The sequence below is a fragment of the Aplidium turbinatum genome, chromosome 16 (genome assembly GCF_918807975.1).
Source record: "Aplidium turbinatum chromosome 16, kaAplTurb1.1, whole genome shotgun sequence".
Lineage (NCBI taxonomy): Eukaryota > Metazoa > Chordata > Ascidiacea > Aplousobranchia > Polyclinidae > Aplidium > Aplidium turbinatum.
In genome coordinates, this window is record NC_137487.1 from 19,224,000 (window position 1) to 19,242,369 (window position 18,370).

General features: G+C 37.9%; 2 protein-coding genes across 2 annotated transcripts; both read right to left on the bottom strand.

Moving 5' to 3' along the window:
* Nucleotides 1-3,314: 3,314 nt before the first annotated feature.
* LOC145785342 (large ribosomal subunit protein uL13m-like) lies at nucleotides 3,315-17,825 on the bottom strand. Its single transcript, XM_082597002.1, has 7 exons — nucleotides 17,686-17,825; nucleotides 6,940-7,035; nucleotides 6,144-6,361; nucleotides 4,917-4,977; nucleotides 4,629-4,715; nucleotides 4,177-4,298; nucleotides 3,315-3,698 (listed from the first exon to the last, which is right to left on the bottom strand). The coding sequence occupies exons 2-7, from the start codon at nucleotides 6,961-6,963 to the stop codon at nucleotides 3,674-3,676; spliced, it is 537 nt and encodes a 178-aa protein (XP_082453128.1). The 5' UTR covers nucleotides 6,964-7,035; nucleotides 17,686-17,825; the 3' UTR covers nucleotides 3,315-3,673.
* Nucleotides 7,035-8,714, bottom strand: LOC145785341 (GTP-binding nuclear protein Ran-like). The gene has a single exon (XM_082597001.1). The coding sequence runs from the start codon at nucleotides 8,634-8,636 to the stop codon at nucleotides 7,989-7,991; it is 648 nt and encodes a 215-aa protein (XP_082453127.1). The 5' UTR covers nucleotides 8,637-8,714; the 3' UTR covers nucleotides 7,035-7,988.
* Nucleotides 17,826-18,370: the final 545 nt, after the last annotated feature.

Sequence of the window (18,370 nt, forward strand, 5' to 3'; positions counted from 1 at the left end):
TTTGTTTATTAAACTATGATGATAGTGGCATGATTGAGAATTATAGGCTACTAGTTGGAAGATTTGTATGAACACATCTGTGAACGAAAGATCTTTGGAAGTGAATTGACCAACAAGTTTGGTCTACCTGACAAAGTACAAACTTTTTTTCGTAACTTTAATTAGCTCTGAAGTAGACTACAGCTACACTATAGTTTATATTATTTAAATTTCATAAAAAAAAAGTGAAGTAAGCTTATAGGCTACGGTAGGCTACCCCAAAAAAAACGAAAACGATAGGTTATTGTCAGCTACCGTACTCTCCAACTTCTACCATCTTTGCAACTGCAGCAACAGTCGATGCCAATTAAGACAAGTTTCACATGCCAGAAGCTAACAATGTGAACATTTAAGACAGTCTTTTTTTAACATGCAGCAAAATAATTGTTTCCACGCCCAGCACAAACAGGCTCTTTGCTTTTGTGGCTTGATCTTTTCAAAATTGTTCATGTTTTAATGACCCACGTTGATGACTAACGGGGATGGAATCACTGTCTATTAGTTGTGTGTTGGACTAGGTCGATCTTTTCAAAGACCGAGTACGGTATGACAGTGTTTGTTAGTTTAGGTAATTGTAGAAAATGAATCATCTTTTTTAAAACTCGTTAAAGGTGAAATTTGATCAATTGGACAAAAAAAGATGCAGATTAAAAACATTCTCCGTCTTGCTTAACTTGCTTTTTCACGGGATAAATACTGCAATGAGCAAAAGAATTCACGATGAGTCCACGTTTTTGCTTTATCTTTTCCCAAACTGGAAGGAACAGTTCAAAGAAATCGCTTCTTGTCTGGGAAGAACGGAAACTCATGTTAAAAAACTGAGCAACCGAATTCGACCAGACAAATTTTAAAGATTTATTAAAATGGATGTCCAAAGACTGCCGGAGGTGTGTAATTGTGTGGTGGCAAGCAAACTAATAGTTCTACATCATTGAAAAAGGGCCTTAGTCGGCAATTGAGAAGTAGGCTATTAGCCTACCAGCAAGACTAGATTGCACTTCTATTTTTGAGGTAGCCTATTTCAGAAAGTGGAGTAAAAAATTTAAAAAAAAAACACGTAGCCTACCGGTAGGCTACCAATCGATGGTTTTGCTGTTTAGGCTACCAATCAATGACACGACTGTGACGTCATGTTTTGACCTTTCCTGTACTATTTTCTTAGAAAGTTTTTTTCCTTTTAGTATCACAAAAGGCAGCAAACATTTTCCAAAAGCACTGACTACAGGAATAGCCTAATTATTGTTAGTACGGTATCCTTCTTTCTCTGTCGGTATGGGAACTTGTGTAACTTTTGCATTGTGTACTGTGTAGCCTATATTACTTGCATATTTCAAACTTTGATTAAGAACTTCTGATGATCCGTTAAGTGAAACAGGCTGTTAAGGATTCAGATAGTAATAACCATATTTGATTTAATTCGCTCTGCTTTGCTTTTTTGCTTAGCATTGAGCATTTTTGTAGTATTAATAGTTTTTATTGTTTTCAAACATGTACTATGTTTCTAACAAATAAAATATTGATTGATTCTCCAACTTCAATCGACGGGACAAGAGTTGTTTGAAGTGAACACGGTTGACCCACCTGAGAATGAAACGTCTACGCTTTCGATTAACACCAGGTGAGCAATTGAATGAGATTGCGCAGCCTAACGAGTGAATTGGCCAAGTTTTAATGAACAACAAAAAACTAGCAATTTTTTGTTGTCACGTGAATACCAAAAATTATAAAAACTCAATAATTTTACATTAATTTGTGAGTTCAAATCCAAATTACTGATAGGTTTTACTTTTTGGTTGGTTTTTACACATGGGCCTAGGGAACGTTCAAATATTACGTAACGCCTTCGAGGGGGAGGGGGGGTTTATGCAAAGCGTTACGTTAGCGTCACATCGGGGAGGAGGGGGGTCAAGCAAAACGTTACGTAACGCTTTCGAGTACGGAATGGTAGTTTTTTGTTCTGAATTTGTAGTGAAAAAGCGTTACATGGGGGAGGGGGGATTGAAAAAAGCGTTACGTTGGCGTTACATGGGGGAGGGGGGGTCAAAAATTCGGAAAAAAAGCGTTACGTAATATTTGAACGTTCTCCTACTGTTAAAAAAGTACGACTTTCTATTAGAAATCAGTCGTCGTAAATACTTGAAAAGCGATTTACAATTCAACAAAGATTCTTTTTTAGAGTTCTTGCTTGCACAAAATGCCTAAAATTCTAATATTTTACTTCTTCGTCAATAAGTTTTAATAAGACTCTAAACACAATATGAAATGAAGTTACACTGAAGTAAGCAACGATCATGCTGCTAAAAGCGAAACTCATTCTACACTGTGAAGTAAGCAACGATCATGCTGCTAAAAGCGAAACTCATTCTACACTGTGAAGTAAGCAACGATCATGCTGTTAAAAGCGAAACTCATTCTACACTGTGAAGTAAGCAACGATCATGCTGCTAAAAGCGAAACTCATTCTACACTGTGAAGTAAGCAACGATCATGCTGCTAAAAGCGAAACTCATTCAACTACAATATGAAATAAATGTTAGGAAAAAATATAGCCTAGTCGACAGAATATAGTACGGTACCGTACCGTATTCAAATCATTGCTAAAACTAATCTAAATAAAAACCTCACTAAAATTATGACACAAAAATGGCCAAATTACCCCCTTCAACCCTGCGGGTCCATAATAGGCCACCTACACGGGCTACCGTTGACAGGAAGGTGCAGGGGTACTTTTGCACCTAGGATATTGAGGCAACGTAGGCTATGATGGAAACTTGAGGTAAAGGTGAGTCCCATACTTGCACCAAGCATCGGGGGATGAGAAGACAAGGTTCTCATTATACTAAGCCAGCGGCACTAACGAGAGTAAGGTGGCCAGTTCCTTTCACTCCGCCGCCTTTCCTTCAGCAACTACGCCCACCCAATTTATTACACCATGGGGTCAATAATCACAGCAATAATTCACCCCACAGAGTTCTCGACCGCTGATGTTGCATTCCGACAGAATAGCAAAGAATTGCCGGGTGCTTGATCAATGATGATGTATCGTCTTTCATAAATGAAAAAATACGACCAACCAAACGAGGTAGCGATCAACTGCGCAACTCACTCTGATTACTGCAACATGATGGATGAATAGTTTGCCAACTAGCCATGCAGCAGTTCGGGTCAATCGTGAACCTACATTCGAGTGGAATGCGAAGAAGTCAAATAGACAGACACTAGTTTAGTTTAGAATCCAATTAGCTCCCAAGCACAAGGACAACAGTTCACATAATAATATATATTTTGATGAGAATGCAACGCAAGTATGAGGAATTTGTGCCAAACGTTACAAAAAAAAAACTCTGTGGAAAAACCTGGCGCCAACGTGAGAACAGCACAAAGGAATAGGATTTCCAATCATGTGACGCATTCCTTTAAGCAAACGTTGCGAAGAAATGGTTGCGGTACACCAGTTTCGACCCGGCATTTCAGACAAGTCAAAAGCATGGCTAACTTGCTGGTAGGAACTACCACGCATAACTATGCGGCACGATTTGATTTCCCACTTTCGCGGTTTGCTTGGCTCAGGAATATCAGCCAAACCTAACAAGTCTATTTCCACAACGAATAAGGTGAGAGCTGAGACCAAATGTTATCTCTTGAGAAAATGAGGACTCCTAAAACACAAGAAATTATTGGCTCAGTGAACGGCTTTAAATAACCGCAAAATCACACAATCGTGCTTTCAATTTTCCCTTATACTTCAAATATTGTTACAGTTTATTTTATATATTTTACGTCTGTTAATAGTCGTCTCGGTTAATAGTTAACGTCAGGACTTCCAACCACGAACCGACGACAGCCGTCTGTGGCAAGCGATGGAAAGCGTTTCGGTCTGCTGAGCCTTGATAGTGCTGGGCCAACTACTTGGTGGTTATCGTCGCTATTTGAGCAGCTATCTATCATGTCGATGCACGTCCGAGCTAGCATAAGTTAACTTTTAACATCGTTTACCTCGCCTAGTGACAACTAAGCAGTGTGAACACTCATTCATATAATTGGCTTATTTATCTAAGACTCTAAGTGCAAAGGTAAGATTAAAAAGGCAACTTTTGCTGGTCGGGACAACTTGCTAAAATCATTCAAGGGACTTACAAGGAAAACAATCTTGGAAACTTGTCGATTTCTTCTTGAGAGTAGTCGGTTATGCCTTTGGGTACACGACGAGGTTGTTTCAAAACACAAGAAATATTCTCCATTATCCCGTCAGGAACATTCTGAAATAAGAATCGGTTTAGACACAGCGACAACTCCAACTGTTACTTTCAAGCCAATCGTGACTGTAATCCACTCATTGCCGCCAGGCAAAAGACACACCAAAAGATGTTTTCCCACAAAATTGTCTATCTCACTTCTTATTGGATTCGTTTTAGAAAATCTGTTTAAGGATTTTGTCTCTCATTTTTTCACTTTTCAAATTCACGTTGTCACGAGTCACAACCTTGGAAAATTTTTCAAATTGATGATCGGAAACAAAAAATAAAATAAAGCTTTATTTCAAAGTTCATGAGTGGTTTAAGAAAATCCTTTGAGACTAAAGTACTCACTTCATCTGGGTAAACATGAAGCCTTTGGAACAAAGTTCGTCTTGCATCGACGGTTGGAAGTTGGTTGTAGACTGCTTTTCGCAAAATCTAATAAGAAATTACTAAAAATTATGTGAAGTTATGTTTGGTTAAATCTCGTCACAAGTCTCAGCAGTATTTGAAAAACAACACCACCACTCTTCTCTGCGTACAAGTTTAATAGCGAAAATCTTACACTGATTCAACACAAGTGGCATTTCGATGAGCACTGTGATTAGAGCGATGGACTGTATAACGGTAGAAACTCACCCAGGTGTCGTCTAGATCATGGACTTCTTGTGCAGTCATCATCAGACGTCCTTTCTTCCTCCTGAAAATAAATTTAAAGATCAAATTTGGAAGTCAAGTTGATTCACAATTTTGGCAAAAGAATATGTTTGTGTTCTAAATGTGTTTAGCCGCACACTCAAGGCAATTAATCAAATGTTTAAAGGTGAACACAAAGATCCACTCCCTTGATTTTGTGTGTATTTAACTTAAAATCTTCATCATCAGGCAAAGCCTGGACTCAAAGAAGCTGATATTTCCATTTGCTTTTCACTATTATAAAATCATAAAAATCAAAGACTAAAGATTTTGAGCATTTCAAACCTACGCAGCCATGGGAGCAAGTCTTTTAGGCGCAGACAGTTGGGCGCTGGTCAAATAGGCGCGCACGCTGTGGCGTCTGGATGTTTAGGTGTGGAGCACTGTGGCACCCGTTCATTTAGGTGCTATTCCTAGTAAAGTCTGCAGATTGTATCAGCTTGGCAGGTGAGGCAATGCTTTTCACACAAAATGCTATATTGAATAGAAAAATATGTTGTTTTGCTAATGCGCGTACATTTGTTTGTTGTTAGTCAGGGCTTCAGTGAGTGAAGCTGCTTAAGCCGGCAATGCTTTTCACACAAAATGTTGTATTGAACAGAAAAATATGTCATGGCTTCGGTGAGTGAAGCTGCTTAAATCGGCAATGCTTTTAACACAAAATGTTATATTGAACAGAAAACTATTGTTTTTTAATGGTCGTGTTCGGAATTTATTTGTTGTTAGTCCAGGTTTGCGTCGGCGAAAGCTTTATCGATCAATTATTCAAGTTTCCGAAAATGATTGAGTTCACTTTCAGTTATATTAGTCAAGTAATAACTACACTAAACATCAGTAAAAAATATACCGTAGCCTATATTCAAGCGGGTGGTAGGCTTGAGTGAAGAGTAACTTAGTTTTCTGTCAAAACCCCGACTAGGTTTTGCCAAAGCTGAGCTCATACAATCTGCAGACTTTACTAGAAATAGCACCTAAATAAACAGGCGCCACAGTGCTCCGCACCTAAATATCCTGACGCCACAGTGTGCACGCCTATTTGACCGGCGCCTAACTGTCTGCGCCTAAAAGACGTGGACCCGCAGCCATCGTATCCAATCTTAACATGTAAATTATACCATTGCAACATGTCTGCGGAACCGCATATTGAACGCCACTTCAAACATATATTACCCTGTGTTGGAGTGGAAAACTTTCTGCTCCCACTTATTTCCTGAAAAGGCAATGTCTTTTGAATTGACAATGACAACATGATCACCAACGTCACTGTTTGGAAAGTATATAGGCTTGTGTACACCTTGCAAGTAATTTGCAGCTAGTTCGGCAATCTTCTGAGGGGGCTGCCGGTCTGCATTCAGAATATACCAAACACGAGAAAAAGTGCTCCATTGCTGCAAACAGAAAATCATAACATGGTCATATCAACTTAACAACTCAAATAGCTTAAAACCAAAATACATTGCGAACACCGGTATGGCTAGTGATAGATTACTGCATTTAAAGAATGCAGACATTCTGGCCTAAATCAACACTTTTTAATTTCACTTTCGCTGCAGAACACCGTTGGGGAAATTTTCTGAAATATTGTAACCGAAGAGTTGAAAACCAGCCACATGTCTCAATATCGGCCATTTTTGGAGTATTGGTATTAGTGAAAATGTTGGTATCAGTACATCTCTAATTGTAGTAGTAGTAGTCCAGTTTTAATCCGGTGATGTCCCCGTTACCGAGGATGGCCGGATTCACCTCCAAATGCTACAATCGCTTTCACACCCTGCCTCCACATCGATCTGTCTAACGTGTCCTCTCTTGTTATTCTTAATTGTCATTCTTATTATTGATTTTTGCAAGATTTCTCCAAACAAGCACAACCATGCGTAAGTGTTTGCTACAACTGAGTAACAGTTTTGCAAAAAAGAATGCCCGTATGGCTATTGGCCAAAAATCGAAATCAAGATTCGATAATTACCTGGTTGGCACGACTGAACGACATTTTCAAATCCACCTAAGCTGCAAAATCAACTACTTAGCATGTTCATCATCAAACCTTCACTTGTAATATAATCTAAAGAAAACAAAAGTTTATTACAATTGGGAAACCACTCCAACTAAACATTGTGGCAAACAAGAATATCCGGATTAAGAGACCACAAAAACGTCAAGAATTACATGCGTGCTATAGTACATGGAATATCCATGTAAATGTATGGGAATGATAGATCATGTTAATAGTAAGAAGTGATGTTCCATTTGAATTCACGCAAGAAAAGCAGATAACTGCATTGATGAAGACAAAAAGAAATTGCAACAATTCAAACTTATATTACCGGTACATTAATTGTTGATAATAATTGTTACAGAAATATGGTTCATATTCAAACTTGTACATTACAATCCAATGGAAGATGCATGGCAAGCAAGCTGGTTGTGAACAAACCTACTTCTTAAGTTCTTACAAACCCAATGAAAACTTCACTGGCACATTTCCAATTCACTTTAATGATACAATTAAATTACAATGCGATATAATCAAATTCACACTGATAAATTTAGGGGATCGAAAAAATTTGCACATTTACATTTTGAGGAACCACGGCAGTCTCAGAAACTTAAAGAGTAGATATGCCAAATTATAAACATGGTAACACCATAAATGAAATGCAGATATGAACAGCACCATGCAACAGATTATTCAAATAAAGCTTCAAAGCAATAAGGCAGTGTTGATATCACATAAAAGAGATTTGAACCGAATCATTGAAAGGTATTTATGCAACAGCAAGCAATGCTTCTTTAGAAGAGCATGCGCTGAGTGATCATTTTAGACGGCACTTTAAAATGCATGTCAGTGAAAAAATGCAAAAGGTGTTATGATGAAGCTGCAGAAATTAACCATGAGCATCAAATCACAATAGCCACTTGCAGCAACTCAGTTGTTTTGTTCCGAGCAAGTAATAATTCTCTAAGGTTGTTATGGCGGAAAACAAAGAGTAGTCTCAAAAACTAAATTGCCACAATTTACAAATCATCATCCTCATCTGGCAAAGCACACTTGTTTGCCATTTCCAATTCATCTTCATACTGCTTAATTATTGCAGGTGCAATTTCGACTTCCGGTGGAGCAAGAGCTGGAGCAGCAACAAACTCAAGATTGGGGTCTCCAACTAATTTTCTGGCCATCCATAAAAACGGCTTTTCAAAATTGTAGTTGGACTTGGCAGAAATATCATAATACTGCAAGTTTTTTTTGCGATGAAAGTTGATGGCCTTTGCCTTCACTTTTCTATCTTTAATGTCCACTTTGTTACCAACTAAAACAATAGGAATATCAGTGCAAACGCGGACAAGATCTCTGTGCCAGTTGGGGACATTTTTGTATGTTACTCTTGAAGTAACATCAAACATGACGATAGCACATTGACCTTGAATGTAATATCCATCCCGTAATCCTCCAAATTTCTCTTGGCCAGCTGTATCCCAAACATTGAACTGAATAACTCCACGATTGGTTTGAAATTTTATGGGGTGAACTTCAACACCAAGAGTTGCAACATATTTCTTTTCAAACTCGCCAGTTTTGTGACGCTTAACAAATGTAGTTTTTCCAACACCACCATCTCCAACAAGAACAAGTTTAAAACTTGCAGTTACAGCTTCCTTGTCCATTTCTAAAATCACGGTTCAAATGTTTTTATACCGATTAAAAGATTTTTAATGGAAAAAAACTGAAAAAAATGTATGAAACACATTATTGTCATTAATCATTTATAAGCATGCGCAATCATAATCTAACCTGCAGACTATGATGATTCATAGCGTAAAAAAATATTATATATATACAACAAACTGCAAGATAGACTACTGTACTATTACGAGTAACAGTATTCACCGTTTTTAAGTTAATTTAAAATCGTTTTCGTGTTTTGCATGTTTTAAAAATATAAATCCAAACAGTAGATTGAGTTTCACTTTTAGCAGCATGATTGTCAATTGTTTCACAAGTGTAGATTGCAGGATGTGCCAATTAATCGGAATCGGCAATTTTTGGAGAACCGGTATCGGAATCGGCATCGAAAAAAATTGCCGATTCTTTATCAAAGTTTCCTAATCAAAAATAGCGCAAGCGCGTGGAAATACCGATCAAAGAACGGCTTCTTTCAACAACCGCAGCAGAGTCAACGACAGCATTCGGAGAGCGGTAGTCTAAATTATGACGATTGTCCGCCATTTTGTAAACTCTTGTTTGGTAGGCACCAGATCAAAATACTTTCTTTCTTTGAAATGACGAAAAACATTCAAGGAGAAAATCAGACCAGATAAAATATAAAACTTAAATGATTACACAACGGTTAGAAGTTAAAAGATAAATGAATTATTACGTAATAGTTATTATTTTAGTGCCGTGTAGTATGCGAGGCGCTAAAAGCAAGAAGAGCAAAAGCGAGGGAGTATAATGTGAGCAACTGTCTAAAAGATCAAAACGCTTTTGAATTAGTGTTCTTTTCATTACTGGGGGTAACCGCAAAAGATTTGCCTCTTTAATTAAAACCATGGTTCGCAATTCGCCGTAAAATATCGAAAGTTTGATAATATCGTTTTATTTACGGTAATATCTTATCGAAATGATTTTACCAATACCGCTGCGTTCATTTTCTTTTACACTCTAGTCTTTTTCTCTTCTTGTTTCTGGCACCTTCTTGAACTCTGCGAGAAAAATACTGCAAACCGCACAGGATAATATTTTGCACACTGCATTAAGCTACGTTGATTTTGCGGGTCTGCTACTATTCGGTGAATCCGATTCGGTGAGTCCGATTTGGTGAGAGCCTTATTCGGTAATTTTTTTGAAATTTTTTTTTTAAATTATTGGGTACCGTAGCCTAATTATCATTGCCGCTTTTACATCGTTTTAACGTCGCTAAACGTTGAAATAAGACCCTAACCCCCAACCCTAATCCATAGCCCTTCACCCGTAACCCTATAACTCACCAAAACGGACCATTCCGTGATTTTGCGGAATGGCCCGTTTCGGCGAGTCCGATTCGGCTAGTCCGATTTGGCGAGTTCCCTATTCGGCAAGAGCCTTTTTCGGCGAGTGCCCTATTCGGTGATTTTATTTTAAATTATTGGGTACCGTAGCCTAATTATCATTGCCGTTATAGGGTTAGCGGTTACGGGTACTGTTTTTGACATGATGGTCAGAAATAAAAACAACTGAACTGAAAATTTTAATTTAATAATTCAAACATTTTATTTTTATTCCATTTTGCACAATTTCAAGGTTTAGCGACGTTAAAACGATGTAAAAACGGCAATTATAATTAGGCTACGGTGCCTGATAATTTTACTGAAAAAATTTTAAAAACTTGCCGAAAAAGGCTCTCGCCGAATAGTAGCAGACCCTTGATTTTGCACTCTGTGAGCGATGGCGATTTTTCTCTTTTAACTGATTTCCGCGACAAATAAAACACGTGTCTATGACCACTTTGTAGCGCGCAAGAAGTTAAGAACTACCGTAAAAAATCATGCTGTCTAGAACAGGCGACAAAGTGAACGCATTTAAACATTTCAAAGGCAGTAACTGGTAACAAAATCGCAACCACTTATAGAGCGCCAACTAAAAGCAGCTTTAATCATTTAACCAAAAAATCGGAATCGGCATCAGCAAAAATTTTGTAATTGGCACATCCCTAGTAGATTGCAAATGACAAGAGAACTGTCTTCTGAAAACATGTAAAAAATTGCCAAGGCAGCAAACCTGTAGCTTTAGGCTGAAAAAGAACGCTCAATCTACACTTGTGAAATAAAATTTAAAGACTATTGTTTAAAATGATTTTTCTGAGTACATATGTTTTGATGACCTTTTCAAAACATACATCATCAGAACACAGATAACGCATAACCAGATCAATTCTACAGGGGGCAAGGCTTTTTCAAGGAGGAGTACCGTAACATTTTTAAAGACATCATCAACAAAGACGATATAAATTACTTTAAAATTGAGGTCAACATTAAATTTTACTTGATGATGATAGCTTAACTTTGGGGAGCAAGTCTTTTAGGCGCAGACAGTTAGGCGCCAGTCAAATAGGCGCGCACACTGTGGCGTCTGGATATATAGGTGTGGAGCACTGTGGCGCCCGTTCATTTAGGTGCTATTCCTAGTAAAGTCTGCAGATTGTATCAGCCTGGCAGGTAGGGCAATGCTTTTCACACAAAATGTTGTATTAAACAGAAAAAATGTATTGGCTTCCGTGAGTGAAGCTGCTTTATCCGGAAATGCTTTTCATACAAAATGTTATATTGAACAGAAAATATATTGTATTTTAATGCGCGTGTTCGGCATTTATTTGTTGTTAGTCCAGGTTTGCGTCGGCGAAAGCTTTATCAATAAATTATTATTCAAGTTTCCAAACATGATTGAGTTCACTTTTAGTGAGTCAAATAATAACTACACTAAACATCAGTAAAAAATAAACCGTAGCCTATATTCAAGCGGGTGGTAGGCTTGAGTGAAGAGTAACTTAGTTTTCCGTCAAAACCCCGACTAGGTTTAATGACGAGCAAAGTCGCTCCATTATGCTTGCAACTTGTAGCCAGGGTTGATATGCCCTATAGAAATGTATTCATGTAGTAGAGCATTGTCTCATACGTACTCGCCACACGACCAATCCATCCCGAGTAGAAGTAATTGCGAAAGATAACAGATTAAGTAAGGTTCCATCTGGCTGCAACCTGTGTTCAGGATGCATAGCAAATGTCCTGTGGAGATGTGCTAATATCAAGACTAGTAGAGCGTTGTCTCGCACCTCATCTCCACACGCGCATTAACAAAACAACATATTTTTCTGTTCAATATAACATTTTGTGTGAAAAGCATTGCCCTACCTGCCAAGCTGATACAATCTGCAGACTTTAGTAGAAATAGCACCTAAATGAACGAGTGCCACAGTGCTCCACACCTAAATATCCAGACGCCACAGTGTGCGTGCCTATTTGACCGGCGCCTAACTGTCTGCGCCTAAAAGACGTGGACCCTAACTTTGGAAGGCTTATTTGGACCGGTAATGAAAAGGGTAGCCACTAGCCAGCACAAAATCCCTGCCTGGAGGAGCAAATGAGTAGCCATAAGAGGGAATCTTTCTGAAAAAAGTGTCTTAAAATTGCACATTCTAAGGGTAATTTCAGCCTAAATCAATAAAAAACTCTGTCAAATAATGTTGTCAGTAAAAAAGCAACCAGGTTTGGTAACTACAAATATTTTATTAGTAGAGCTTTTGCTGCCGTAAAGACGGCTTCATCAGTACTCTAGAAAAGCACAAATAAAAAGCATTAAAAAAGAATTGTGAAAAATTATTAAAGTACAGAGGAACAATTCAAAAAGGCAACGTTTGAACTATTAATAAATGATAATCTAAATTAAATGTAAACAAAGTCTAAGTTTAAAATAATTTTAAGCTGACTTGAAGCTTTCCGTTAACAATTTAAATGCTGTTGTGATACCAACATTCCTTCTACTGTAACAGCTTAGCAACGTAAAAAAATAACACAAAAATGCGGTTGAATAATGACGTCATAAAGTGAATTATAGCGTACAAAAATCTTATTTAATTAAAAAATCGCAAAGAGGGGGAAAACAACAAAAAGTAAGCAGGAAGTACGCTGAGTAAAAGTATAATCAATCTTTCTTATTTAAAGGCATACTAAATGAAAATTTCAAACCGGAATTAAGCATTAAAATGAATAAACTGAACATTCAAGAATACATTTCAAAAACAATTACCGAAAAAAAAATGTTTTCAATGGCGCTGGCAAGGCCCAAAGTCCAGTGTTTCATTTATTTTCATTTTTTTCAAAATGACCAAAACGTGCAAACACTGCTCGAGAATACGTAATAAAAGACAGCAATAACAAAAGCCACGTTACCACATCTGATGTTTTGAGCAAACCGTCTGATGTTTTGATGTAGAAATGTGCTGTTTTGATGTACATACATAGCCTACAGTCAAATCGCCCGCAGTAACAATTATTGCGTGATGGGTTGATTGCTGGTCTTTTGTTATGTAGACTGTAGAGTGTACAGTCGCACGCTTCGTTGCTCAGGCCCATCCTGGCTTTGAAAGCTCTGACAAAAGCAGGCGCACAATGGTGGTCAGACCGCAATGGGGCAAAATTTTATTGAAAATTGTGTTATGGTAGCATGTTAAACACAAAGAATGTGGAAAATCGCCAAGTCAGGTTTTTCCTTTACTACCCCTTTAAACCAAAAGGTTCAGTGGTGTTGAGTATATTAATCCACCACATTTCCTTTTCTTTTCTGTAAGTTGTTGTCTTGCATGCTTTCTTGTCTTGCATCAGAACGGAGGTTAAGGGTCTTCAGACACATTTTATTACAAATAAATTGTAACTGAGTTTATTAAGTTACATAAAATCAAAATAGTAGAAATAATAAATAGACTGCACGGATGCAACCTAATTCGTATCGTCAGTTCGTACCTTGAAAAGATCGAGAGAAAAAGTTAAAAAAAGCCAAGTCGCTTTAGAATTTTAAAACATTTTAAAATTTTTCTTAAACAAATAAAAACTCTTAGGATCATTACCAGAAATTTTAAAATGTTTGCAGAAACTCCGATCAATACTAACCCTTTTAAAAAATTATATGTTTGCGGAAACTCCGATCAACCCTAACCCTTTTAAAATGTTTTCGGAAACTGCGATCAGAGACTTTGGCAAACTCTTAGGATCATTACCGGAAATTTTAAAATGTTTGCAGAAAAACGGAAACTGCGATCAGCGACTTCGGCTTTGTTCTATTTTTTCTTTCGATTTTTTTCTCTAACATTTGGCTACTGGTAAGTAAAACGATCAACAACAAAACTGCATGACGTAAGCTATCACTGCAAAAGTGTTAGGCTACATGTAGAGATGGGAAAAATAGAATACCGCATATAAAATAACCGGTTGTGAAGCCTAACCGGTTTCAAAATGCATATGAAATCGGATAATTGAAACCGCTTTAACGATCGACTTCGTACCACTCTGTCTGGTCGCAACAAATTCGCTGCAGAGAAAGTAAAATTGTTTATCGATTTAGTGCAATCTGGCGTAGGAAAAACGCACGAGTTTTGTTGTTCGAATTACGGAAGTACGTACGGGTAGTTAGCTTTGTCGTAGCTTTTACTATGCCAGTAGGCTACAGTGACATGGACGACTTGTTGAGCTGTGGGATTGAAGATCCTGCATGCAGTAGTGAAGATGAATCAGCAAATTTGGCTTCCCCACCTTCAGAAATAGATACTCTATCTCACGTTGTTGAAAGCATCCACTACATCTGTTGAAAACGCCCTTGTTTTGTGGAAAGCAAACAAAAACCAATTTTCTTGTTTATATCAGTGAGTTTCAAAGTATTTTTGTGGGATGCAACCTAGTTCGTACCCTGAACAGTTTGTACCCTCAGTTCGTACCCTGAAAAGATCAAGAGAAAAAATTAAAAAAAGCGGAAGGTTGCTGATCGCAGTTTCCGCAAACATTTTAAAATTTTCCCCCTGAAAAGATCGAGAGAAAGTTAGCACAAAGCCGAAGTCGCTGATCGCAGTTTCCGCTAACCCTAACCCTCGCTCATCGCAGTTTCCACAAACATTTTTCCGCAGTTTCCGCTAACCCTAACCATAGACTAATCTATGCTCTTAACCCTAACCTTTGCTGATTGCAGTTTCCGCAAACATTTTTCCGTAGTTTCCGCTAACCGCAGTTTTCGCTAACCCTAACACTAAGTCTCTAACCATAGAGTAATCCATGCTCTAACCCTAACTGACCGCAGATCCGCAAACATTTTTCCACAGTTTCCGCTAACCTTTACCCTAACTTCAACCATAAAGCAATCTATGCTCTAACCCTAACCCTCGCTGATCGCAGTTTCCGCAAATATTTTTCCGCAATTTCATTTTTCCGCAGATTTATTTTTCCGCTGTTTCCGCTAACCCTAACCCTCGAGTTTGTTTGCGGAAACTCCGATCAGCGAGTTCGGCTTTGTGCTATTAAACTGCGATCAGCGACTTCGGCTTTTTTAATTTTTTTTTCTCGATCTTTTCAGGGTACAAACTAGGTTGCACCCATTTTTGTGTACCTGCCGCATCTGCTTCTTTTCTGTACCTGCCGCATTATTTTTGTGTAACTGTCACCAAGTTGAGATCTTGTTTGACTGGTAAACATTTAGTAAGTCTAAATTTGTTACAATGCAATAAGCATTTTTTGTGATGTTCATTGTTTTTGTAAACATGGAAAAATCATTAAAACGTGTCGATGGTAAAAACAGTCAATTATTCTCGAATAGATATCTGTATTCTATATTCGGTTTTAGTATTCTAGAACAGGCCTCGAAATTTGTACTTTTTTCCGGCGGTCAAGCATGTCCTACCGGACTGGCCCTTTCAGCGGACACTTAATATCTCAACCGGACATATTTTTTGCATGTAGATTTTGCATAAAATCACACTACAGTATTGTGTAGTCGTGTTTGTAGAAGAAGATTCTGTACAACAGAATAACTCTGCAATGGTTGATGGCTTAATTAACTGACCCTGAAGTATACTGGAGCAGATTCCTTGCAAATAAATCAGTGCGTTAATGACAGTCGTGTAATGACGCAATAAACACAATTGAAAACAACAATCCAAATTTCCTTATTACAAAAGCAACTACGATCACTTATTCCGTGGTTTTCGCGTTATAGAATCGTTGTGCCAAGCGATTACTGCCGGCGCGGGTCGTAAATCTCTAGCTCAGGACCTATCTAATGGTGTCAGACAAATGTGTCTAACACCCTCCCTTCTGTGCAGAAATTCTATTTCTATCAGCATCAGCGTGAATAAGGTCGCCACATTTGCCTAAGCACGTGCGGTGCCCAACTGAGAATTGCTTGACTGTGACATTTCTTTTTAACAAACGGTCAATGTAACGCAATAATTCTCATTGTTAAAATTAGAATACATATCCTGCCGAAAAGTTCAGACAACTTTATTTCAAGGCAACATTGCTGTTACGGCCAATCTCTGTACAAATCAAACGTCATATAAAACCGTTCAAGTCTACTGAATATTACGTCATGGAAGTTGCTAGAAAATGTGCCAAAATTGCACCATCGTTCATAGACTTGTGTCAAACTTGTTTGGACTTGTTTGGGCCTGTTTAAACAGGAAATATTACATCAGCTTTAAACACCTGTTGGAATGACTTCATAATTGTCTTTCATTTATTGCGTCACAGTTACTTTCTACGTGAATTTGAGATATTGATATCTATTCTGGTCATTCGTAAAATGATTGTTTGAAAGTTGGCCGCACATTTAACTGTTGGCTTAGTGCTTGCTAGCTGGACAAAGGTTCCGTCTTTTATCCAAGTAATCTGTTCTGTAGTGACAGTTTTCAGTGGTGTACGCGTTGCACCCCCTCGTTTTTGGTAGCCGTGGGCTAATTTTTACAGAAATACACTGTTTGAAAAGAAGTTCAAGTGTGTGTTTCTTCGGTCATTATATGCAGACGAAAGGATCCGGGAACTTTAAGTTACAATTTTCCCACGAAGAAATTATGGTTTACCGCTGTGACCAATTGCAAGGCATTGAAATGATGTAAAAATGGCTACTTTTGCCATCAGCTCGTTAACCACGCCACTCTAATGCGATCTTTAAAGGAATTGCCTGTACTATTATTGTTTCAGCTCCGTATTTGCTCGCGTTAAACAAACAATTGTAACAATTCAAATTTAAAATATAGTTTTGCTGCATTAGCTCTATTTTTGTCAAGAATTTTGCGGCGGTCATTTATGACCGACCAATGAATCGGCTTCGGCAGACATTCGAGGTCATTCCGGAGGTCATGTCCACCATGACCGCCGGATATTTCGAGGCCTGTAGAATGTTCTAGAATAGCTAATTATTCTATTTTGCCCATCCCTAGCCACATGACTAAATGCTGCATAAATTTGATCAAAGAAATATATATAATACGGTACACCTTTTTTAAGAAACTTTTCTGCAGCATTTCAATAGCTTACAATTTTGTTGGTCGATTACATATACGAAAATATTTTAGGGGGTCAATGCCAATTTCTCCTATGACTAGTTGATTACGTCCCTGGTTATAAAAAGTATACATACTGTAAATTGCAGTTACTGATTCTGGTTTGATTATAACTGGAGGAAAAACGACACAAATGACAGTTTCTAAAAAATGAATATGATGGATCAAGATAACATATTATCAATTGTGACTCATAGGCTACTGCTTTCAGCTGGATCAAGAAAAATGCAAGTGTTTAACAGAATTTGGGTAAATTAGGTGAGCTACCGGTACCGTACTGCACCATGAGACATGCCATTCCAATCAAAAACTATCTTCCCTGATTAACATTTTTAAGATGCATTTTTACAGGGAGACAAGAAACTTTACAGGTGGAGCAATTGCCCCTATTCGGTTATGTCACTGAAAACACACTCTTTTGACTGTTACTTCAAAAAGAATTGGTGGGCCAGGTGGTTAGGCCAGACCAAAAAAATTAACACTCTAATTTAGCCGCATCTACCACTACTAGCAACACAACTTGGAAACGTAATTTTGTACAAGATCAACGGTTCAATACAATTTTTTCGTTGTGATGGTCAAAACTGAATACAATACATGTTAAAACACACGTCCATTTCGCAATCGCTATAACCTACCAGAATTTCAGTTCAGTCCGCTCAGCCTCAGAGACAAATAAATGTGTGATGGGAATGGGATTGTGTTTCTCGGCAGTCGAGTGTAGCAGGAACTCAGCGATAGACACGTGTTTCGCCCATTAGGCTGGGCTCATCAGTACCGCACCGGAATGGGATTAGCGCGTTTCATGATAAAAATTACAACTGAATTTTGACGCTTTTTAAAACGCCGCAATGCCATCAATGTTGCGTCGGCTCCGGCAATCAAAGTAATATTTATTTACTATTTAAAATTTTGCGTTACTTTTTCTGCGTTACGTGTAGCCTACATATTAACCACCCAGATTCTTTAAATGACCCGTGGGCCTCTTAGATTCCAGATAAGAGCTGAAGGCCTTCACATCGAAGGCTTTTACAAAGTATAAACAGACATAACTAAGCAACAACACTACATTTAACATTATAAGAACAAAAAACAACAAGCGAACGTTTTCGGCTAGTCATATAGCCCTTTTCAAGCCTATAGGAAAAAATACATTATTAAAAGAAATGCTAAAGAATCATATAGTATCACAGCAAAAATATGGTCAAATCTAAACATTTGAGAAACTGCCTCGCTCAAACAAAATGATAACTGAAAATTACACAGCACAACGGGTCAAGTATTTCAGAGGTAAAATATAATGTTAAATGTAGTGTTGTTGCT